General features: G+C 41.7%; 1 protein-coding gene across 1 annotated transcript in view; it reads left to right on the top strand.

Annotated features, from left to right (window-relative positions):
• Positions 1 to 1,948: 1,948 nt before the first annotated feature.
• Positions 1,949 to 26,233, top strand: part of PGBD5 (piggyBac transposable element derived 5) — an 87,244-nt gene continuing 62,959 nt past the window's right edge. Inside the window, exon 1 of the mRNA XM_072141116.1 lies at positions 1,949 to 2,670. Within this exon, the coding sequence (XP_071997217.1) occupies positions 2,196 to 2,670 (475 nt within the window). The 5' untranslated portion in view covers positions 1,949 to 2,195. The remainder of the gene's footprint in view (positions 2,671 to 26,233) is intronic.

Raw genomic sequence — 26,233 nt, 5'->3', positions numbered from 1 at the left:
TTAAATTATGTGTGACATCCAATATAATATGAATCTGCTACAGATCATATAAAAGGGGTTCACTCTGTACAGCCTCCAGGCACCCACACATTACAACATACCTGCACCCTCACATTACAGAGCCTTATAAAAAGAGAGAAAAATAGGACTGAATCAAAGGGGCCTGTAGTTCTGAATCAAAGGGGCGTGTCACTTTCATGAAGTGGGCGGTTTGAAATAAGGTATGTACGCTTTACTACTAAAGTTAAAAAAAAATAAATTATAATAAAAAACCTGCGTTTAACCCCATAACAGAAAATCGTGCCCAAAGTCGAAAATTGTCACTTTTTGACCATTTAAAAAATTCTATAAAAAGTGATCAAAAGGTCGTACAGTCCTAAAAATGATAACGTTGTAAACGTCATCAAAAGCCACAAAAAAACGACACCTCCCAAAGAATAAAGTAGACACGTCATTTGGGGCGCACAATGAAATCCTTAAAATCCCACAAGAATATGGCACAAATGCGTTTTTTTACCAATTTCACTGCATTTGGAATTTTTTCCCCGCTTCCCAGTACACGGCATGGAATAGTAAATGCCACCATTTTGAAGTCTAATTTGTTTCACAGAAAATAAGCCATAACACAGTTCTGTACATGGGAAAAAAAAGTTATAGATTTTTGAAGGTGGGGAAGGGCTGTGGCTTGAAGGGGTTAAAGTGTTGAAAAGTTATTACCACAGTAAGAGATAAATGTAAGATTTAAAAAAAAAAAGTTTATCCCCTTAACGACCAGACCCTCTTTTGTTTTTGCATTTCAATTTTTCACTCCCCACCTTCAAAAATCTATAACTTTTTTTATTTTTCCATGTAAAGAGCTTTGTGATGGCTTGTTTTCTGCATAACAAATTACTCTTCATAGTGATGGTATTTAGTATTCCATGTCATGTACTGGGAATAAGGAAAAAATTCCAGATCCAAATTCAAAATGCCTTTTGATCACTTTTTATTGAATATTTTATATTTTTCATTATGGCAAAAAATATGCCATTTTTTAACTTGGGCACTATTTTCTGTTACGGGGTTAAGCGCAATGCAAAACCCTTATTATATTTTGATAGATTAGGCATGATTTATGATTTTTACTGTTTATTTATATTTATATGACTTCTTATATATATTTTTTTTTCCTTTTTTTTTTTTTTTTTTTTTTTTACTATTTTTCAGACCCACTAGAGTACTTTAACCCTAGGTTGTCTAAATGATCCTACCATATACTGCCACACTAAAGTATGCTAGCACCGATCGCGGGTGTTACCGGTAAGTGATATGCAGCAAGCACTTACCGGCTATGGAGAGGGCTCAGCCCATGTCACCTACATGCCGACGCGTGACCACGTGACGTACTGTTACGGCACGCGTCGCGAAGGGGTTAAAAGACGGACCCCCCCTTCACTCCCCCCCCCCCTTCACTCCCGAGATGGAGCAGAATGATCATGCATGGCCGTCTGGTCAATTAATCTCAGGGAAGCAACACAGGGTCTGATCATAGAGATAAATTGAGCAGAATGGTCATGTCCGGCCCTCTCTTTCATTAATCTCGGGTGGGAGACACTAGGGGTCCGACGGAGGTACCTGGGACCCCTTGTGTTCTGTGGGGGCCTCATCACGCAGACCCCCACCGAGGAGAGACAAGGGGTCCAATGGAGGTACCCATTACCGTACAAACTGGCTGTGTGCTAAAGGGGTTACATTTTGTAGTAGTCCAAGTCCATGACATTACATTGGTGGGGGCAAAAATATTCACCCAAAACATAAGGAACCGTGTATATATCAGTAGTTAGTACTTTTTTATTTCTTAATCTCGGACAAACACTTTAAGGTTTGGCAGAGCGTTTCTTATGTGCATGGGAGAACCCTTCCTGCCAATTTTTTCCCAGGTGGAACATTCTACTTTCCATGTGAGAGACCAATCCATGCCACAACCTTTTCAAGTGAAGATTGGTCTATCTGCAGCTCAGCGCTGGGATCATTCAGAAGAAAGAGATTGCTATAAAAGCAACTATTATTGAAATGGGACATTATGCAGAGAGCACTCACACCCAAAGGATAAAAGAAAAAGAGGCGGACCTGGGGAGGAGAGAGGAAGTGCTCAGATTTTCTAGCCTTCAGCACCCACTTCCATATTCTTTACCACAAGCAGGGAATCAGGTAAGATGATGCCGGCAGAGGTTTCACAACGCCCTGAGAAGAAGGTGCCTGTGACGGTGCTGGAGGCAGCCCGGGCCCGCTATGAGAGCCTGCAGATCTCCGATGACCTCTTTGGAGAATCAGAGGACAGCAGTGGGAATCCTTTCTATAGCACTTCACCTGATTCATCTGCTGAAGCCGTCTCCTCAGAAGACGATGATGCAGCAGAAAACCCGGAAAGCTTCAAAGCAGTGGCTCAGGCAGAGCCCTCGGACCTGCACGGTCATGGCCGAGAATCAAGGCCTAAGGTCGGAAAGCGCAGTGCAATGCATGGGAAGGACAAGAGAAGGAGAGGAAAAGCTGAATGCAGCGTCCATCCCTGTGATAACCTGCAGGATGATGAGGTCTTACAGAGAAAGCCTGAAGACGACCTGGATGATGAGGATGGTTGGTCCTCCACCCTTCAGCATATACCCACCCCTATCTTCAATGAGACTATTGGTAAGAAATGCCCTCTCTGTGATTAGTTCTCCATTCACTATTCTGTATCTATTTTACTGTCTCCAATGAATCTGCTGTCTGTTATTAGTGAAGGGCTGGGAATGAGCAGAGAATCTGCACACAGAGCCCTTATTACATTATAAAAAACAAATGGCATCATCTCAACCACCATTTTGACTTTCTGTGATTAAAGAACATTCATTTATAACATATTTTAAATTTAAGTCAGGTAGAATGACAGCCGCAAGACATACAGTACAATGGCGGTTTATCTCCGAACAAAAGAATCAAACATGTTAATCTTCAGTTTTGTAATGATTTGTAAAGAGCTGCAGAATATGGTGCCACTGTACAAATATATGATGACATCTTTATGACTTCTGTTATGGTGAAATTGCTGGAACAAGTCTTACTTTTACATTTCTGCCCTGTTCTAAATACAATAGGGCACATTTACTTACCTGTCCTGCGCGTTCCCCGAAAGTGCATTGTCCGACCTGAATGCACATGCATAAAGAAGGTAAACATTGTGAAATATGCATAAGTTGCCTGTCGGCCCCACGATTTGTGTCGCACGCACCAAAAACGCGCCAAAAACCCCACTTAAATGCGGCGCAAGTTGGAGATAGTCGGGAAACCCGGCAAAAGTGCTCTGTGCGGACCGTTAGTAAATGTGCCCCTATGTCTCCATTGTTTTGTACACTATGGGGCAGATTTATCAAGCTGTCTGAAAGTTGGAATATTTCTAGTTGCCCATGGCAACCAATCGCAGCTCAGCTTTCATTTTACCAGTGCTCATGAATATTTTAACGGGGAGCTGTGATTGGTTGCCATGGGCAACTGGAAATATTCTGACTTTCAGACAGCTTGATAAATCTGCCCCTATATTTTTGTGTAGCAATTAAGCATTTTAAATGACTGCTTGACTATAAAGCAAACCTGCACTTCACAATGTATTTGTGAAGTTGAAACATAGCTTTTTCAAGTACAACCTATATTCCTACAGTATTCATCCAGTGTAAGGCAAAAAACAAACAAGGCTGATGCCAATTGGTACATATGACAGTCAGCATTGACAACTATTTTGTCACCGTAAGATGTTTTTACTGTCACTGCTCTAACAGCAAATAATCTTGCCTATGGCGATGGTAGGTAGAGAATACGCCTCCTGGTATAGGTATAAAAAGATCATTATATAAAGACCTCCTTAGTGTACAGTACACTCAAGTATACGTACATTGGTAATGGGATGCTTCTGTAGCCATCTTTTTTTAATCCCTTAAAGACTAGGAATTTTCAGCTTTTTTTTTTTTCTCCAGTTTTTCACTCCTTTCCTTCTAGAAGCCATCTTTTTTTAATTGTACTTATTAGTTGCACGATTAAATATTATGTCCCATTTACCGGGAAACTGAAGAAAAATCCAAAAGTAGTGGAATTTACAAAAAAACACAGTTGGGCATTTCATTAGTGTGGGTAGGCTACTTTGCATTTAATCGGTGAGCAATGCATTTCCCACTCTAGGCTCATACTCGAGTCAATACGTTTTCCCAGTTTTTGTGGCTTATACTCGAGTATATAGAGTAGTTTATTTTATGTCTTAATATCTTTAAAAACCATTGAACTAAAAACAATGGGGCACATTTACTAAGGGTCCGAATCTCGGTTTTCCACCGGGTTTCACAGATTTTCCAAATTGCCCCGGGATTTTGGTGCACGCGATCAGATTGTGCCGCATTGGCACCGGCATGCATTCATCGAAAATCAGGGGGTGTGGCCGTCGGAAAACCCGACGGATTCGGAAAAATTGTGCTATTTGCGCTTGACACAGACTTACATGCACCAGGAATAGCTTGGTGAACTCTGGCGGACCTCGGCGCTGCAGCGACACCTGGTGGACATCAGGCGCATGACCTTAGTGAATCGCCGGAAGACCCGAATACTCGTCGGAGAACAGGACCGGGTAAGTAAATGAGCCCCAATGCCTTGTGTTGCCAACTATATAGTCAACTATACATTTGTTTATAATTCAGTGTAAGGATCTTTGCAGGAATTTCTGTTGTTTTCATTGATACTATTGTGAGAATTGTTTGACTTTCTGATCACTTTGTATTCTTATTTTTATTGGAGGTGAAAAATTGAGTACAGGCGGTCCCCTACTTAAGGACACCCGACTTACAGACAACCCATAGTTACAGACGGACCCCTCTGCCCCTTGTGACCTCTGGTGAAGCTCTCTGGATGCTTTACTATAGTCCCAGACTGCAATGATCAACTGTAAGGTGTCTGTAATGAAGCTTTATTGATAATCCTTGGTCCAATTACAGCAAAAATTGTGAAACTCCAATTGTCACTGGGGTAAAAGAAAAAAATTTGGCTAGAACTTCAATTATAAAGTATACAGTTTCGACGTACATACAAATTCAACTTAAGAACAAACCTCTGGACCCTATCTTGTACGTAACCCGGGGACTGCCTGTATTCAGAAATGTAGACGTTATTTCCATTATGGGGTTCACTGCTGAAAATAATTGCTTTAACATTTTGATAGAATGGACATTTTGGGGCACAGTAATATGTTTACAATTTAACTTAATTTAACTAAATTTTAAATGTGTTCACGGAAAAGGAGGATGATAAAAAAAAATTTCCATACTTTAAAATTTTTTTACTATTATTTCTGCCGCCCTCGATCCCTAGGGAGACTTATCACTCATACAGTATACTGTAATACAACTGTAAAATGGCCTATTGACAGCTATGGGCTGTCATTTTACCAATCAGCACCCTCCAATGTTGTAATATGTGTGTGTGTGGGGGGGCACTGACTGGCACTTAAACACAGCGACCCCACCAGCAGAGCTGTAAGGTGTTTTGGTTCCATTGGTAACTGCAGTTACCTTCAGGTGTCAGCTGACACCCGCCGTATGTGGTCGGTCCTTGGGCACTCTCCATTACACCACCGTATATATTTACTTTGGCTAGTTACGTAAAGGTTTATTAATTTGTCATTGTATTCTATTTCACCCATTCCTTTAACTTTCCTTAAATAATTTCCTAACAACAAATGTTAATCTGTAGTTTCCGGTCTCACTTTATTCCATTCTTATTTAACCCATTTCCAACATGTGACATCACATGTCACATGTCATTTAAGGATCCACGGATCGGGCTCAAGGGCTGAGCCTCCTCCATACACAGCAGGTGTTAGCTGCAATATCCGCGTTCGTTTGTTGACCATGGGCGCCATCATCTTGGATCCAGACGGCATTCTGTCTGATGACAGCGGTGGTCATCGGCCGGTTGCTAAGTTTGAAATACAACTCCATATGCTAAAGTATGTAAAAGGATGAAGACATTTTTATGTACAAAATATTTACATTTTATAAAACCAAATAAAACTCATATAAAGTTGGTATCCCTTTAATCACACGGACCCAAAGAATAAAAGGGAGGTGTCATTTAGACTACAGTAAAAACAGCCCAGAAGAAAAAGGCGCATAAGCGTTTTTTTCTTCAAGTTCACTGCATTTGGAATATTTTCCCACTTCACTACTGCCACTAGAAACAAGCCCTTGTAAAGTTCTGTACATAGAAAAATAAAAAAAGTTATGGAATTTAAAGAAGGGGAGCAAAAAACGTAAAATAGAAAAAGGGGATTGGTGGGATGGTGTTAATATTTTCACCAAATTTTCTGTGGACCCTATTATTAAAGAACCATAATATATTAAAGTAAAAGTTTGTATATTTTAGCACTTAAAGTGGTTGTCAGCTTTCAGCAAATAATTGCTATTGTTTGTATAATAAAAAAAAGTTATACAAATTTCCAATATACTTTCTGTATCAATTCCTCATGGTTTTCTAGATCTCTGCTTGTTGATCTTTTATTTGTCCATGGTCACACAGGTGCACAGCTCCTTAGTATCACAGAGAGTAATCAGTGCTGTGTGATATAATGAGCCGTGCACATACGTAACCATGTCATGACCATGGACAGATTTCCATCCACTGGAGGTAAACATAGAAGCTTTCTGTGACAAACAATATCAGTTATTTTCTGAAAGTAGACAACCCCTTTAATTCCATTAGTACCTTGTGTTGTATGCCATCTGTCTCAGTGATTTGTCTATTTTAGTGATTTTAAAGTGGTGCTGCACTTTTTCCTGCGTTAAACATCTAACATTTAATAGAAAATGTACATTTTTAAATAGGTTCTGTTGTCATTTGTCATAGGATTTTCCTGGGTAAAGACAGCTGACAAAAAGCATTAAATGTTTTCATTAAAGTAAAGTATTTTTCGGACTATAAGGCGCACCAAAAATCCTTTGATTTTCTCAGAAATCAAAGGTGTGCCGCCTTATAGTCCAGTGCGCCTTATATATGAACCATACTTACAGACAACAGCTGTCTTGAGCTGTGCACAGGTCTGCCACCTGCTGGTCATTCATCCTTATAATCAGGTGTGCTTTATAATCCGGTGCACCTTATATATGAACCTAGACGTTTTTGAAGGTGCGCCTTATAGTCCGAAAAATACAGTATAATTTGTATTGCGCAAATTGAATGCCATTTTCTACAGTTGCTTATTAAAGAAAATCTACCATTTGATTCGATGCATTATGAATCAAACATACCTTGAGAATGTTGTAGCTATGCTGATGCAGAATCATAAGTTGTTTAATCCCTGTGCTTAGTGGTTTTGCTGAAAAAACAATTATAAAATTCAGGACTTTGGGAAAGCTGGATCCACATTACACAAATTACACATGGAGCTTTTTGAACAGCCAAGACAGGACTAACCAACCTGAGCTGGATCACTCATACACAGCAGCTGGGGGAAGAGGCAGCCATTGATTCCTTCTGCCTGTCAGAAACAACACAGTGATTACATCATTCTCTTGAGCAGTGCATAGTTTATGTGAGAGAAAAAGGACCAAGCCCCAGCACAGAACCGACACAGCTTCTTTTTCATAATTTTAAAATTGTTTTTTTTTTCAACAAAACCACTCAGCTCAGCGATGAAACAACATATGTTTCTGCTTTGCTGTAGCTACAGCATTCTCAAGGGTTGTTTGGTTCATAATGCATGAAATCAAATGGTAGATTTCCTTTAAAGAGGACATTTCACCATCTCATTATGGAGATTATCATACCATTCTGTAGGGGCTGCTACACTTTTTTTAGGCTCACTTAAAATTTTCTTTGTTGCAGAGATAGTAGTCCCAATATTTGACCATAATAATCTCTGTTCTGTCAAAGAGGAGGTGCTGAGGCTGGAACTGGAGGCGTGTGTTATGCTAATCTTCTCTTATGTTGTCCAATCCGCAGCAGGCAATCTCAGAGAAGCTACTATGAAAAGTAGTGAGCTGTGATTTCTCTATTCTCATCTAGAGGCTGTGTTCATACACATTCCGCTAATATTCCGTACTTACGCAGCATTTGCATTGCATTAGCATTCACCTGGCGTTTCCATTAAATGGCACTTGTGTTTAAGTGGCGTTTGCGTTGCCTCTGTTCACATTGCGTTTGCATTTATGTAGCATTCCAGGTGAATTTGTGGTTACATGGTTTTGCTTTTACATGGCGTTTGTGTTATGTTTGCATTGCATTTGCGTTCACATGGCGTTAGCTTTTACATAGTGTTTGCATTCATGTGGCGTTGGCATTGCATTTGCGCTCATATGGTGTTTCTGTTTACGTGGTGTTTGTGTCAAGTTTACATCACATTTGCATTTACTTGGTGCTTGCGTTGTATTTGCATTTATGTCAGCATGGCTTTTGCATTAATGTGGTGATTGCGTTGCGTTTACATGCCGTTAATGTGGCATTTGCATTTTCATTTTCATTGCGGTTACATGCCATTTGCAATTATTTGGCGTTGCATTTGCGTTCATGTGGCGTTTGCGTGGCATTTACACTGCATTAATGTGGCATTTGCATTGCATTTATGTTCACGTGGCGTGTATCATTTGCGTTACAGTGACCTTTGCTTTTATGTGGCATTTGCGTTCATATGGCGTTTGCGGTGCATTTGAGTTCACGTGGCATTTTCGTGTGTCACGCTTATGTTGCATCTTATATCACTTAGCGTTTGTGGCACATTTGCGGTCACCTCGTGTTTGCATCACATTTGCCTTCACATGGTGGATGCATTTATGGGTGTTGTGTTGTGGTGTTGGATTGGATTGGATTTATGTAGCATTTGCATTTACTCTGTGTGTGCATGTGTGTTTGCATTCCTTTTGGTCTCTTTACTCGGGAGAAATTGCATAACAAATTGTATGGTGGGTTTTCTCTTTTTATCTTTTGGAAATGTGTAAATTTTAGGGCTAAATGAACGTTTAACCGACAAAATTTGACCATTCTAAATTTCACCTCCATTTTGATTCAATTACTATGAAGATCTCAAGGGATTAACAATCTTCCTATAAGCTGTTTTCATAGTTGGGGGGGGGGGGGTGCAGATTTGAAAATGGGCTTATTATATAGGATTTTTGATGTTAAATATGAAAAATTTAATTCAAAACTTTATTTATCCCCAAGATCTATCTTCCTGAAAACGCAATGATTTCGATTTTGGCAATTGCTAATTTTTCAAAAAATTCAGCATTTTTCCTTTTTTTTTTTTAAATAAACGCAAAACTTATCAGCCAACATTTACCACTAAAATGAAGTGTACAACATGTGGGGAAAAAAATTCTCAGAATCGTTTTCATAAGTTACAGTGTACAAAAGTTATAGCCATATAAAGCACTGCAAGTCAGAATCCAAAAAATTGGGCTGAGCCTTAAGCTCTAAAATGGCTGCGTCCTTAAGGGGTTAACAGTTGACAGCTCGTACTACCATTGTGAATAACAAAAATTATTTAAAAAATTAAAAAAGAGATTTAAGCATAAATAGAGATGTAAAATTAATAAGTCAAAGTAAGCAGATTTATATGTACTCCAGCACACAACATCAACAAGATTTTACACTCGCAGTAATGCTAAAACAAAAGCCATAGAATACTTGCAGCAAAAGGAACGTTTAAAAGGGTGCGCCAAACGTTTTTTGATGAACATTGCACTGAGCCTCACACAGATATATTATTGTACTTTTCCTTACACAATAGTCACTCAAATAAAAAAAACAATGGCCTACATTTACTAAGACCCTTGTGCCAGTTTTATGTCATACTTTGCACATTCTTTCTAGTGCAAACTGCTTGCACATGTATTTAAGAAGTGTCAGCATCACATATTTTTTGCGGCTGCACTATACCTGACACGACTCAAATTTCTGCACGTAAAGGGGGTGCACAGTCGGATCATGCGCCGCTTTTATTATGCAGAGTCCAATAGAAGTGGGCCACGCGGGCCCATATTAAAGGTGCGCCAAAAAAAGTTGGTGCACTCTGTCAAAGCAGTGTAGGGAGCAGCAGATTTTTGATGAATGTGCGCCACAAATCCTGATTCTTGTGCACACTACACATTTCTAGTACACTGCACTGTGTCAGGATTCGGGATCAGTGGATCCTCTGCACCACCGCGGGAGGTGGTACTAGCCAACTCCTAGCACCGCTATCTAACTGGTACCTGGTCTTCACCAGAACCTGCAAAACAGGATGGTCTTGCTGCGGCGGGATAACACCAGGTCGTTCCACAGGTGCAACTAGCCCTCGGTGGCAGCCGAGGTCGAGGTACCTTAGCAGGAGATTTGTGGTCAGGTTCAGGTACAGGGTCAGGGCAGGTGGCAGAGATGCAAGGTCAAGTCCAATCCGAGGTCAGGAACACATGGGAGCACGGGAACAGGAATGCAGAAACACACAGGAGCATGGGAACAGAAACACAGGGCGCAGGAACATGGGAACTCAGGAGCAGGAACGCATATGAACGCAGGAATACTCAGGAATATCGCAGGGGAACTTTCTCTAAGGCGTGGCACATAGATCCGGCAAGGGACACAGGAAGGGAACATGTGCACCGGCACGTGGACATTGCAGGGACCGCAGCAGGAGCTGGGACAGGTACGTTTGCCCCTAGAGCCTGCCTGCCAGCTGAATAAGGCACACGGTGCACCTGTGATCCGAGATATGGGTCGCAGGGGCACCAATGGTCGTGACACACTGTTTTTGATAAATGTGGGCCAACATATTTTTAAACTGAGTTTAAAATGAAATAACATTGTATTAGCAGTGCAATAAAAGAACCTATCGTGGTTCATAACAGCAATGCCATAACGTAGGTATAAATAATGCATGGGATGTTTAGCACAAGCATGCTTTAACAATTTCTAAAGGGAGCCTTTTATGATATTATTGCCTGCATTGATATGTAGGCGTTTCATGTTCATTCAGATGTCCTCCTTTGCCCTCTCAGGCATACAATGGGGCAGATTTACTTACCCGGTCCATTCGCAATCCAGCGGCGGGTTTTCTGTGGAGAATTCGGGTCTTCCGGCGATTCACTAAGGTAGTCAAGCGACACATTTTTTTTTAAAAATACGGCGGTTTCCCCGAATATGACGGGTTTTCCGACGGCCACGGCCCCCCGATTTCCATCGCGTGCATGCCGGCGCCGATGCGCCACAATCCGATTGCGTTCAGGGAAAACCGTTGCAAAACGGTAAAATTAAGGTAACCCAACGTAAAAACGCGATTCGTGCCCTTAGTAAATGACCCTTATTGTCTTATGTGCAGTCTATGACATTTTCAATTAGGTCCTGCGTGATAATAAAGGTATTAAAGTGTAGCCGGGAGTGATTTTTATATATAAAAATTGCACCCAAAATTGTCACTTTAACCGGTTAAGGACCGGGCTCTTTCCTATTTTTTCATTTCGATTTTTCACTCCCCACCTTCAAAAATCTATAACTTTTTTATTTTTGCATGTAAAGATGGCTTGTTTTCTGCATAAAAAATTGCACTTCATAGTGATGTTATTGAATATTCCATGCCATGTGCTGGGAAGCGGGAAATTCCAAATGCAGTGACAATGATGAAAAAACGCATTCGCGCCATTTTCTTGTGGGCTTGGATATTACGGCTTTCACTGAGCACCCCAAATGACATGTCTACTTTATTCTTTGGGTTACGATACCGGGATAACAAATTTGTATAGGTTTTATAATGTTTTCATACATTTACAAAAATTAAAACCTCCTGTGCACATTTTTAAATTTTTTTTATTTTGCCATTTTCTGGCGCTAATAACTTTTTTATACTTTGTTGTACGGAGCTGTGGGTGGTGTCATTTTTTGCGACATTTGATAATATTTTCAGTGATATATTTTTATGACCTTTTGATCACTTTTCATTTTCCGTTACGGGGTTAAACAAATTGAAAAACCGTTAATATATTTTGATCGGGCATTTTCGGACGCAGCGATACCTAATTTGTTTATGATTTTTACTGTTTATTTATATTTATGTGAGTTCTAGGGAAAGGGGGTGATTTGAATTTTGAGGGTTTTTTATTATAGTTTTTTTTTTTAAACTTTAAACGACTCCCTAGGGTACTTTGACGTCATGGGGAGCGACGATCCTAAGCAAGATGGCGGCAGTGATTGCTGTTATAACACCCACGATTAGTGTTAGCAGCGGTTGCGGGTGTTACCGGTAAGTCTTTGCAATATGCAGCAAAGACTTACCGGCTATGGAGAGGGCTCAGCCCGTTAGCCCTCTCCATGCAGTGGGACCCGACCGCCGCCGTGAATACACAGCGGGCGGTCGGGAATCAGTTAAACATGAATATTTCCACTTTCCTGGCACCTAAAATCACAATTTTAGATTCACATGAAAGAGGAGATTCTCTGACTCTTAGAGTCTTGGTGCCAGGACTGTGTGAGGACTTATTTTCTGCTTAACAAATTGCACTTCATAGTGACAATATTTAATATTCCATGCCATGTACTGGGAAGCGGGGAAAAAAATCAAAATGCAGTGAAATTCCATGTAAATTGCATTTACAAAAATTAAAACCTCCTGTACAAAAAAGTAATTCTTCATTTTGCCATCTTCTGGCGCTTGCCAACTTTTTCACACTTAGGTGTACGGAATGGTGCGTGGTGTCATTTATTTGTGACTTTTGATGATGTTTTCAATGCTATTTTAAGGACTGTACTGCCTTTTGATCACTTTTTATAGAATTTTCTATATTTTTCAAAATGGCAAAAACGTAGCATTTTTGACTATGCATTTGCCTCTATTTTACTGGGCCACTGGGTTAAACGCTGGGAAATTATTATATTTTGATAAATGGGACATTTTGGGATGCAGTGATACCTAATATATTTATGATTTTTACTGTTTATTTATATAAATTCTAGGGAAAGGGGGTAATTTAAATTTTTCAGTTTATTTTTTTTTTGTAATTACATTTTTCTTAACTATTTTCAGACCCCTAGGGTAATTTAACCCTAGCTTGTCTGAATGGTCTTACTCTCTACCGCATCAACCATGAGGCTAAGGGTGAAAATTGCCTCAGGTGGCAGTGCAGAACTCCGAAGGCTCCTTCACAATTTGCTAAGAATAATGCAGTGTGTTCTATGTGCAGTCTGTCTGTGTGGTTTTTCCTCTGCCTCTACATCATTTGGACATATAACTATCTAGGTAAATGTCAAGGTATAGCCAGTTTTTTTCTTTACTAGCAAGGAATATTGGACTGCCTTTCCTTTCTTTTCCTCTTTGCGCCATCATCCGCTGGACAATCATACTGAACCCCGGTTCCAATCACTGTCTGTGTGGTTTGCATGGTGTGCCACGATGACACAAATCATGATTTGTTCATGATTTGTGTCTCACATTCTTCATGAATCTGGCACCCCTGCACTGCTCCATTTTTTTTATCTGGTGCACCTTTAACATGGGGCGTTAGACACATTTGTGTCAGACTTTGCATGTAAAATGTGGTGCAAGGTCGGACTGAGCACCGGAACACCCCTTCAGTGCAGAAGAGTAGTGCACCACAATTGTGTTGCCAGACGATTCTTAAAAAACCATCGCAAGAAGTTTGCACTGGAAAGAATATGCAAAGTCTGGCAGAAAACTGGTGCGCGGGCCCTTAGTAAATGTGGGTCAATGCACTTGCAGCCATCAGTGCTCCTCTGCCATTGTTCAACACAGTCACACTACAGGCAGCTGTAAACAGAGAAGCAGGGCCCTTCTGCTGGGGGGAGATGATCCGGGTCTGTCGACGTTGGAGAGTGTTGAAGCATACCTCCCAACCGTCCCGGATTTAGCTGGACATTCACGTTTTTATACCTCTGTCCCGCCGTCCTGGGCAGTTGAGAGATTGTCACGCTGTTCCCGGCATTGTTCCGAACCAAAAGTCCCATCTCCTGGTCCCGGGACACACTACTATAGATGCAGAGGCATAGTCTCTGGAGCAGCACGGCTGTAAGTCAGAGAGCTCACAGCACTCCCTCCTCCCCCCTGAGTGAGCTATGCCTCGGGGCTCCAGTCAGCGCAGGTATCATCACAGGGCACAGCACCAGGAGAGGTGACCCAGCCATACACCCAGAAGACTCCTCTGCAGCTCCTGAGGGGCAGGGGGAAGGTGGCAGCACAGATAGAGGCTACATCGCTGCCTTTGTAAATTTGCCCCCCTCCCCCTTCATGACCAGCAGCTCAAGACGTCTACATTGACCATCTCAAGAGCAGGGATGAGGGAGGCCAGCATGACACGCATCATACATAGAAGACATCATACAGTGAGTAAGGTGACGCGGGGCAGAGGTATAAAAACGGGACTGTCCCGGATAAATCGGGACGGTTGGGAGCTATGATTTACACAGTGTCCTCCTCTCAGCTACCACCTACACTGTGTCAAGAGGACCCACTAGGACAGAGCTGGCTTTCCTAATCAGTTTGTCTGCTCCTCTCCCTAGCTGAGATGCTGCTTCCCCAACAGACTATGCCAAAGAAGATGGCTGATGCCATTACAGAGTTGAAGAACGTCTTATGAAGTGCCACCTGCACTCCAAATGCCCTTAGCCCTCTCAGCAGGTATAGCCTGCTCTAAACCTTTGACGTGCATTTATGTTCTCTGCCCACTCCAGTATATTGTTAAGGAGGTCACCCAAGTAGTTATAGGACTTCACTGCCTCCATGTCCGTCCCCTGGATAACCACTGTGAGAAGGAGAACTGTGCTTATGGAAGTCCACCACCATTTCCTCGGTCTTCCCAGCATGAATCCTATGGTGGTTTTGCTAGCACCAGTCCACAAATTCCTAGTTCAATTCTTTATACTCCCTGTAGTTCTCACCTGTAATGCGGCCTACTATAGCAGAATCATCAGAGAACTTCTGGAGGTAGAAGCTTGTTGAATTGTACCTGAAGTCTGCTGTGTACAATGTGAAAAGGAAGGGAGCCAGAACGGTACCTTAAAGTGCACCCGTACTACTAATCACAGGGGCACATATACTTACCCGGTCCTGCGTAGTTCACGAAAGTGCATTGTCTGACGATCATGTACTGTGCCGTGATTCACTAAGATCGCCCGATATCCTGCATGTGTCACTTCCCCGCTCAGGTCCAACGGAGTTCACCTACTTCTTCCTGGTGCATGTAAGTGCTTGATCTTGCGACACAATTTGAAAGTTAAATCCTGCGCTCAGTCCGAATCATTCGGATCGTCCGATGGCCCTCCCCCCAATTTCTGTCGCATGAAAGCCAGCGCTGCCGCGCCACAATCTGATTGAGTGTGACACAATCCCCAGTTAAATACCTGTCCAAGCAGCGCAAATCCTAAAAATGTTGGAAAAACCGTTGAAAGTGTGGCTGCAGACCCTTACTAAATAAGCCCCAAAGTGTCGGAGACACAGTCCCAGGCTCTCACATACTGAGGTCAGTTTGTGAGACCCTTTGTCTAACCCCTTGATTGCAGCCGGTGGCATTTAAAAGTTCAGATCGCAGCTCCCTGTGATGTCAAAAAAGTTTTTTGCCAACGGTGAATCACATAACGGAAAATAGGGTCCAAATGTCAGAAACATGACTTTTACACCATTTTACGTACCATAAATTTTTTTTATAATATGTGATCAAAAGGTCGCATAGTCCTCAAAATGGTAGCACAGAAAATGTCAACTCCTCTCGCAAAAAATTAGACCTTGTATGAAAAAGTCTTTAGGCTCAGAAGATGGCAAATCTATTTATTTATTTTTTTGTACATATCGGGGCTTACTTACTAAGGGTCGCGGATCCCACTTCTGTTGGACTGTTTGCCAGTCTCAAGATTTGCGAAGCTTTGACAGGTATTTAACAGGAGTTTGCGCTGGGATTGTGTTGCATGAAATCGGATTGTGTCGCAGCTGCTCTGGCTTTCATGAGACAGAAGTCGGGGGGCATGCCTTTAATTGGGAGGCCGCTGAGGAGGGAGGGGGGTCATTTCAGTTTTCGCCTGTGGCAGCAAAAAGGCTAGACATTGCCCTGCACATCAATAAAATATATGTACTATTTATTATCACCTGTTTATGTGTGAATAACTTTGGTCTTAACCCCTTAACGCCTAACCCATTTTTCACCTTCCTGACACGGCCCATTGTTTTAAATCTGACATGTGTCACTATAAGTGGTTATAACTTTAGAACACTTTAACATATCTAAGTGATTTTTACATTTGCTTTCTCGTGACACTTAGTACTCCGTGCTACATCCATCTCTATAATGCATATTAGAGCAATAACCTGCTGTGAAACAATGTTGCTGTTTTTCAATTGTCTCGAATAAGTTCATTTTCCCGCAATGGACACCTTGGTAACGTATCTGGTGCTCTCGGATGTGACGCGATACTCTAGGCATGCACACTAGCCCCTGACTCGGATTGCCGGCGAGTCTGGATGGGAGACGCAGCACCCAATGAGGTAAGTCGGCGCGAACAAAAGGGGGAGGAGATATGGATTTAAAACCGCTGATACGGTGGGAGTCAGGTGCTCCGTGGTGGACCTTAAGTAGCGGTAGTCACAGCTTCTAGGGGAGAGCAACAAACCTCCCTGCCCCGTTGATGGGACTGACATTGCTTTAGCCCCACATTGATTGGTTTATAGAGTATACCCTCTTGGCTCTGATACCTCTGTAAAGCCCCTAATGAGTAGCCGCAAAGGGATGAAACGTGTAGGACGAGGATAGAGTCTGTAATAGGGTGAGAAATGGGACTGCCCTTGTAAGGCCGGGAGGAATATCTTGATGAGGCCAGGTCACAATAGGGATTGAGTAGGGTTATCCGTCATCAGTGGAACCTGTTCCACCCGATTGCATGGGCCATCCAAATTTGGCTATAAAGACCTGGCAGACAGACAGCCATGGTAAGAATATTCCATACTGTTTTGTGAATGTCGGTGGATCCTATACCTCTTGTAATTCCTCTTGGCAGCAGAAAGATTTGTAACGCTCAGAGGTATGTTTGCGATGCTATGTTGGTGTTGAGGAATTTACTAAACACGTATGTTGCTCATGCATTGGCAAGGTATGGTCCTTGGGAATTCCGTATAATGCAAGATAAACAGTGGACTATGAACCTCTGTAATTCCTCTTGTCAAGTGGGAAAACTTGTTGTGGCACAGAGGTTTATGGTCATGCTATGCTAATCTATCTGGGGATAAGGAATTTACTGAACCCCTTTTGGATAAGTGTGGATCATAGTATCATAGTATATAAGGCTGGAAGGAGACGCAAGTCCATCAAGTCCAACCTTCAAGAATTAAATAAATGTTTTATCCCCATAACCCGTGATATTTTTTCTCTCCAGAAAGTCATCCAGGCCTCTCTTGAACATGTACATAGAGTCCGCCATAACAACCTCCTGCGGCAGAGAGTTCCACAGTCTCACTGCTCTTACAGTAAAGAACCTTTGTCTGTGGTGATGGTAGAATCGCCTCTCCTCTAGGCGTAGAGGATGCCCCCTTGTCCTGGTCACAGGCCTAGGTATAAAAAGATCTTTGGAGAGATCCTTGTACTGTCAGTTCAGGTATTTGTACATTGTAATGAGGTCTCCCCTCAGTCGTCTTTTTTCTAAACTGAATAATCCCAAATTTTGTAATCTGTCATTGTATTCTAGTCCCCCCATTCCCCTAATAATCCTGGTTGCTCTCCTCTGCACCCGTTCCAGCTCTATTATATCCTTTTTATACACTGGTGCCCAAAACTGTACACAATATTCCATGTGTGGTCTGACCAGGGATTTGTATAAGGGCAGAACTATGTCTTTATCATGAGAATCTATTTCTCTCTTGATACATCCCATTATTTTATTTGCTTTAGCAGCAGCCGCCTGGCTCTGGTCACTAAAATGAAGTTTTCCATCCACCAATACGCCCAAGTCCTTTTCAGCTTCAGTTTTACTAAGTAATTGACCGTTTAGAACATAATTATACTTTTTGTTTCCATGGCCCAAGTGCATAACTTTACATTTATCTACATTAAACCTCATCAACCATTTCTCTGCCCATCCCTCAAGCTTCCACAAATCCCTCTGTAATGCTAAACTATCGACCTCAGTATTTATTACTTTACACAGCTTAGTATCATCTGCAAATATTGAAACTTGACTGTGTAAACCCACTACAAGGTCATTAATAAAAATATTAAAAAGAAGTGGCCCCAATACTGACCCCTGTGGCACTCCACTGGTAACATCAATCCAATCTGAGAATGTGCCATTAATGACCACCCTCTGTTTTCTATCACTAAGCCAATTACTTACTCAGATACACAGATTTTCTCCTATTCCCAACAGTCTTTTATGTGGCAAGGTGTCAAATGCCTTTGAAAAGTCCAGATATACAACATCCACAGCGTCCCCCAGATCCAGTCTTGAACTTACCTCCTCGTAGAAACCAATCAGATTAGTCTGACCGGACCGATCTCTCATAAACCCATGCTGACGCTGGGTTATAAGGTTGTGCACAATGAGATACTCCAGGATAGCATCTCTAATAAACCCCTCAAATATTTTCCCCACCACAGCAGTTAGACTTACGGGTCTGTAGTTTCCAGGATCGCTATTTGATCCTTTTTTGTATATTGGTACAACATTTGCTATGCGCCATTCCTGTGGAATATAACAAGTCCTCAGTGAATCTTCAAATATTAAAAATAACGGTCTGTCTATCACCGTACATAATTCATGCAGAACCCGGGGGTGTATGCCATCTGGCCCAGGTGATTTATCTATCTTAGTGGTTGCGAGGCGGCGCCATACCTCTTCCTGGGTTAAACTGTTGACATTATAAAAAGAATTTACATTATTCCTCATTGTGTCTTCCACCAGGGGATTTTCCTGGGTAAAGACAGTTGAGAAGGCGACATTCAATAGATTGGCCCTTTCCTCATCTCCTTCCACCATGACCCCCATGTTATTTCTAAGGGGACCCACGCTCTCTGTTTTTAGTTTCTTATCATTTATATACTATAATTTGGGATTATTTTTGCTCTCCCTGGCAATATTTCTCTCAGTCTCTATTTTTGCGGCCTTTATCTGCTTTTTACAGGATTTATTTTTCTCTCTATAATCCTGTAATGCCTCATCGCTACATTCACGTTTTAGCACCTTAAACGCTTTATCTTTCTCGCTTATTGCTTTCCTTACAAGACTAGTTAGCCACATAGGGTTTTTCTTGTTCCTTTTATGCTTTTTCCCATAAGGTATGTGTTTCTCACAGGACTTTTTCAGAATATATGAGAAAAAGTCCCATTTTTGGGGGGGCTTTTGTCCTTGAGAGCATTATCCCAGTCTATGCCTTTAAGGTCTTCCCTTAGTTGATGAAAATTTGCCCTCCTGAAGTTTAGAGTGTTGGTTGCCCCTTCACTAACATGCTTAGTAAAGCGTAATACAAAATCAATGATATTATGATCACTATTCCCCAGGTTCCCCCCAACCTGTAGTTTTGATACCCTATCAGGTCTGTTGGTAAGGATAAGGTCCAGCAGTGCCCCCCCTCTTGTTGGCTCCAGGACTAGTTGCGACAGGTAATTGTCTTTTGTTGTTGACAAGAACCTGCTACCTTTGAAGGACCTGCAGGTTTCTGCCCCCCAGTCAATATCTGGGTAATTGAAGTCACCCATGATAAGTACTTCACCATGCTTTGAAGCCGCATCCATTTCACTTATCAGCATTTCCTCTGCTGCCTCCATTATATTTGGAGCCTTATAACAAACCCCTAGTAATATTTTATCATTCTTTTTCCCTCCTCTTATCTCCACCCATAGGGACTCCACATTTGCGTTACTGATGTCATCTCGCAGGACAGGCTTGAGGCAAGAATTCACATATAAACAAACCCCTCCCCCTTTTTTATTTATACGATCCTTTCTAAAAAGACTATAACCATCTATAGTAACAGCCCAGTCATAGCTACTGTCCAGCCATGTCTCGCTGATACCCACTATATCATATTTCCGTTCCAACATCAAGAGTTCCAGTTCCTCCATTTTGTTTGTGAGGCTTCTGGCATTTGTGTACATACACTTTATATGGTTTTCCCTGTCCGTATTCCTTTTGTCCTTATTCCCCAATCTCATTCCAGCCCCCCTTCCTCCCCCATGGACTATGACTCTTCCCAGCTCTCTATGTACACCGTCTATTTGCCCTGCACAAGTGTAATTGCCCTCCCCCCAGGTCTCTAGTTTAAACACTCCTCCAGCCTTCTAGCCATTTTTTCCCCTAAAACAGCGGCCCCCTCCCCATTGAGGTGCATCCCATCCCTACTGTAGAGCCTGTAGCCCACAGAAAAGTCAGCCCAGTTCTCCATGAACCCAAACCCCTCCTTCCTACACCAACTTTTGAGCCACTTATTTACCTCCTTGATCTCCCGCTGCCTTTCTGGTGTGGTACAGGCAATATTTCGGAGAAAATTATCTTTGAGGTCCTTGCCCTGAGCTTATGGCCTAAATCTGTGAAATCATTTTTAAGGACCTTCCACCTACCTGTTACTTTGTCATTAGTGCCAATGTGGACCATGACCGCTGGTTCCTCACCAGCCCCTCCCAGTAATCCGTCAACCCTGATCCGCAACATGCCGAACCCGAGCACCCGGCAAACAACACACTGTTCGGTATGCACGGTCTTTGTGACAGATTGCCCTTTGTGTTCCCCTAATAATGGAATCTCCCACTACCAGCACCTGTCTGACCTTGCCTGTGCTCCCATTACCCTTCTTACTGGAGCAGACAGTCCCCTGGTTACTAGCGGCCATGTCTTGCTGCAACATTGCTACCCCAGAGCTGATATCCCCCTCATCCGCCAGCCTGGCAAACTTATTGGGGTGCACCAGATCAGGACTAGACTCTCTACAACTCTTCCCTCTACCCCGCCTTCTACATGTTACCCAACTAGCTGCCCCCTCATTCTGCACCTCCATACTTCCCTCCCCACAACCATCTTCCCCAGAGAGTTTGTGCCCCAGGAGCAGCAAACTTCGTTCCATATTATCAATTGCCCGCAGCCTTGAAACTTGCTCATTTAGATCCAGAATCTGGGCTTCCAGATGAGCAATTTTCACACACCCCACACAGCAGTATTCCCCCTCGAACGGCTGTTCAAGGAAAGCATACATGGCACAGGATGTACACCGTGTAGCAATGCCACTTATGGAGTCCATTATTCTAATGGGGATTACAATAGAAATATGCACAGAAAGAAGAATTTACAGTCAAAGTAACACAAAACACAGAAGTTACCTGCTAAAGCCCCTCAAACTTAAGTCCCTTAAACCTAAGTCACACTTAAGACACTGCACACACTTGGGATCAGTGCACACTCGCCGCCAAGCTCACACACACGCTTTGCTAATGCTTTTTTTAAAGTTATCTGCCACAAAAATCTGCAGAGCTCACTGCACAAGATCTGGCTGCAAAACTAATAGCTAATTATACTTGGCCTTGTGGAATTCCTCACAATAGAGGTGTGACAAACCGCCACCTCTGTAATATAAAATAACTGTGATTTCTTTTTTTGCCCCGTGTGGAGCACTTTTTTAATAGTTTTATATAATAAAAGTTAAGTTTTATAGTTTGTCACTAGTGCTGTAGCAATAGTACTCTCTGTTAGTTGAAAAATTGTGTTGTTATGTGTTGCGTTTATTTCTGAAAAAAAACAGATCTTTGCTGAAGATTTGGAAAAAGTCTCGATTTTTGAAATTGTAGATGTTCTACTTTTTCCATACATAGTCATAACAGCAAAAAAACTTGATAACTAACATTAACCGGATGTCTACTTTATGTCTCCATGGTTTATTAATTCTCACATTTTTGTAGGATGTTAAGGGGCTTTGAACTTTAGGTGCGATTTCTCAAATTTACATAAAAAAACATAAAATCAGGCTTTTTTGAGAGACCTAGATAAAAGTAGAACCCCATAAATTACCCCATTTTAGAAACTGAGTGACTGTATATGAGGTAGGGGGAAAGAAAGGGGAAACAATACAATAAGGACAACAAATAAGGCACCATAAAAATGAATAAAACATTTGTTTTTGGTATAACATGTTTAAATATTCCTCTAGGATGGGTTCGTTATGGGGGAATAATATAATCAAGGACTATAAGGGAGTGGATCTAAAGGTTTAGAGTAGGTTTAATTAGTAGATGGAGGTACAGGTACTCATATGAGGTAGGCAAGGTATACAGAATGAACATATAGGATAGGATTGGTATGGTATGTAATATGTAAAAGGAATAATCTATAATTGGTTAAATCAAAGGAGCACAGATGTAATCAGGGCTATATTATCGGAGGAGCGCGCCCCGGGGCCCCCAACACTTTGCCCTTAAGGGGGCCCCCACCAAATGTGGGTGATTCGGGCGGTCATGCACCACAGTGTTTTTGGGTCTGGGCTCCCCGGGCCGTATCCAGTAGACATGCGGCATGCCCCGATTTCAGCCTATGGCAGAGCTCTGCCATTAGACGATCGTAGGTAAACCAAGTTGGCGTGACGTCACTGTGGTGCCTGAAGGGCGCCAACAGGGTGCCGCCGTCTTAGTACACCTCTGAGGGACACCACAAGGGAAGATGAGGTCGGCACGCATCGAGGGAGCAGAGGAAGGGGAAGTACAATTTTATTATTTTACCTTCGAATGTGTATAGGTTTTATAGGGGGATTTTATGTAGTTTTTATGGTGGCTGTATATAGTTATAATAGTAAGACTGTATGTAGTTATTATAGGGGAGGTATATAGTTATAATAGGGGGGCTGTATATAGTTAGTAATTATAGGGGGTGTATATAGTTATTATGGGGGGGTGTATATAGTTATTATAGGGGGATTCTATATCCCCTTAAGGACGGAGGGTTTTCCGGCTCATTTCTCGCTCTCCAACTTCAAAAATCCATAACTTTTCCATTTTTCCGTGTACAGACCTGTGTGAGGGCTTATTTTGTGCGTAACAAATTTTACTTTCCCGTAATTTTATTTATTTTAACATGCCGTGTACTGCGAAGCTGAAAAAAAATTCCAAATGTGGAAAAATTGAAAAAAAACCGCACGTGCGTCACGTTCTTGTGGGCTCAGTTTTTACGACTTTCACTCTTCGCTCCAAATAATACGCCTACTTTATTCTTTGGTTCGGTGCGATCGTGGTGATACCAAATTTATATAGGTTTTATTGTGTTTTAATACATTTTCAAAAATTAAACGAATGTGTACAAAAAAGAAAAAAAAAATTTTGCCATCTTCTGACGCTAATAACTTTTTCATACTTTGGCGCACAGAGATGTGTGAGGGGTCATTTTTTGCGAAATGAGGCGACGTTTTCATTGCTACCATTTTGAGGTCTGTGCGACATTTTGATCATTTTTTATTTCATTTTTTATGTTATGTAAAAAGGTGTAAAAGTCGCATTTCGGACATTTGGGCGCCATTTCCCGCCTCGGAGGTCACCGCCGCCTGTAACCGTTTTTATATTTTGATAGATCGGGCATTTTGGGACGCGGTGATACCTAATATGTTTGTGATTTTTACTGTTTATTATGTTTTATATCCGTTCTAGGGAAAGGGGGGTGATTTGAACTTTTAATATTTTATTAATTTTTTTTATTTTTTAAACTTTTTTTTTTTTATTTTTTTTTTCACTATCTTTTAGACCATCTAGGGTACATTAACCCTAGATGGTCAGATCGCTGCTACCATATACTGCAATACTTCTGTATTGCAATATATGGCATTTTTGCAGCACATTCATTACAATGAGCCACTGGCTCATTGTAACGAATCTGCAGCTGCCAGATAGCCTCGTGTCAAAAGAAGACACGAGGCTACCATGGCAACCGATCGCCGCCCCCCGATGACGTTCGGGGGCGTGGCGATCGAAAAAAAGATGGCGGCGCCCACGCGCCGCCGTCTTTTAAACGCCGCCGGCGACTTTGCCGGCGGCGTTGAAGGGGTTAATAGCCGCGATCGGTGCAAGCACCGACCGCGGTTATTAGCGGTGGGGGTTTTGTGCAATATGCAAAAACCCCCACCTCTGTATGAAGAGGACTCAGCCCGTGAGCCCTCTTCATACATCCCTTATACCTCTGCGCCGTAGAGCTACGGCGCAGAGCGTTAAGGGGATATAGTTATTATAGCAGTGTGTTTATAGTCATTAGAGAGGGGTGTAAATATTTATTATATGGGCAAACTGTGCACCACGAACCACTGTGTTTTTAAGTTATTATAGGGGACTGTATAATGCTATAATGGGAGGATGTATATAGTTATTATAGGGGGGGTGTATATAGTTATTATGGGGGGGTGTAATGTTATTATAGGGGGACTTTATATAGTTATTGTAGCAGTGTGTTTATAGTCATTATAGGGGGAGTGTAAATAGTTATTATAGGGGGCTGTTTAAAGTTATAATGGGAGGCTGTATATAGTTATTATAGCTGTATATAATTATTGTAGGGGGTGTATTAAAATATTAAAGGGGGACTGCATATAGTTAGTTATAGGGGGTGTATAGTTATTATAGGGAATATTGGAAGAAACTTGGCACCCCTGAGTTGATAAATTTGTATGATATATTTTATTCAAATGAATTGGCAATCCAAATTAATGCAATATTTCGGTCTTACAACATCAGACCTTCATCAGGCACGGATTGCAAGGTATATGACAGGTAAAATCAGGGTACTATGACCGTTAGGGCGCTTGTGGGCTTGTGAATAGTGGGAGACCCTGTGACAGAAAGCTGCGCCCGTTATTATAGGGGGACTGGATATAGATATTATAGGGGGATGTATACAGCTGTTAAAGGGGGAGCTGTATATAGTTAATGCTGGGGGGTGCATATAGCGATAACTGGGGGGTCTGTATGTAGTGATTGCTGTGGGTTTGTATATAGTAGTTATTGGGGTCTGTATATAGTGATTACTGAGGGGTGCATATAGTGATTACTGGGGGGCTGTATATAGTGATTGCTGAGGGCTGTATATAGTGATTGATTAGTGGGGGGCTGTATACAGTGATTACTGGGGGCTGTAAATAGTGATTACTGGGGGCTGTATATAGTAAATACTAGGCTCTACTTGTCTACCTGTTCTACCCTGTCTCGACTACATTCAATGGGGGCCCCTACCAGATTTTGCACCCAGGGGTCCCCACCAACCTCAATGGTATGGGGTAAGAGAAGTTTGCCTACGTAGTGCACAGGGTGCACCAGATTCAGGATTTCTGGCACCCTTTCTTCATGAATCAGGAGCTCCCTGCACTGCTCCGACAGATTGCACCAACTTTTTTGGTGCACATTTAACCCTTTAACGCCGAAGCCACTTTTCACCTTCCTGACACGGCCCATTTTTTCAAATCTGCCCTGTGTCACTATAAGTTATAACAACTTCGGAATGCTTTAACATATCCAAGTGATTTTAACATTTTTTTCTCGTGACACTTTGTACTTCATGTTAGTTGAAAAATTTTGGTGGTATGTTTTGCATTTATTTATGAGAAAATCAGATATTTGGTGAAAATTTGGAAAAATTCTTGATTTTCGAACTTCAAAATGTTCTACTTTATCCATACATAGTCATAATCACAAAAATACTTAATAACTAACATTCACCGAATGTCTACATTATGTGGACATGGTTTTTTATGCATACTCTTATTTTTGTAGGATGTTATGGGCCTTTCAACGTTAGGTGTGATTTTTCACATTTTCATAAAAACGCAAAATCATGCTATTGAGGGACCTGCTCAGGTTTCAAGTCACTTTGAGAGGCCTAAATAAAAGTAAAACCCCATAAATTACCCCATAATAGAAACTACACCCCTCAACGTACGTAAAACAACTTTTATGAAGTTTGTTAACCATTTAATTGTTTTACAGGGGTTAAAACAAAATCAGATGCAATTTTGAAAGTAAATTTTTTTTTGGCTAAATGAATGTGTTTTTTATAAAATGTACACATTTTCAGTGGATAAAATACCAAAACACTCCACAAAATTTGATACCCAATCTCTCCCGTGTATAACAATACCCCATATGTGGTGGTAACCTGCTGTATGGGCACACGCCAGGGCATCGAAAAGAAGCTGCGCCATTCAGAGCAGATTATGCATTGTCACTTTTTATTGGCTATACAATCTTTATTTTTTTGGCAATTTGAACATATA

Source organism: Engystomops pustulosus, chromosome 3, assembly GCF_040894005.1.
Source record: "Engystomops pustulosus chromosome 3, aEngPut4.maternal, whole genome shotgun sequence".
Lineage (NCBI taxonomy): Eukaryota > Metazoa > Chordata > Amphibia > Anura > Leptodactylidae > Engystomops > Engystomops pustulosus.
This window is presented reverse-complemented; position numbering and strand designations above follow the sequence as displayed.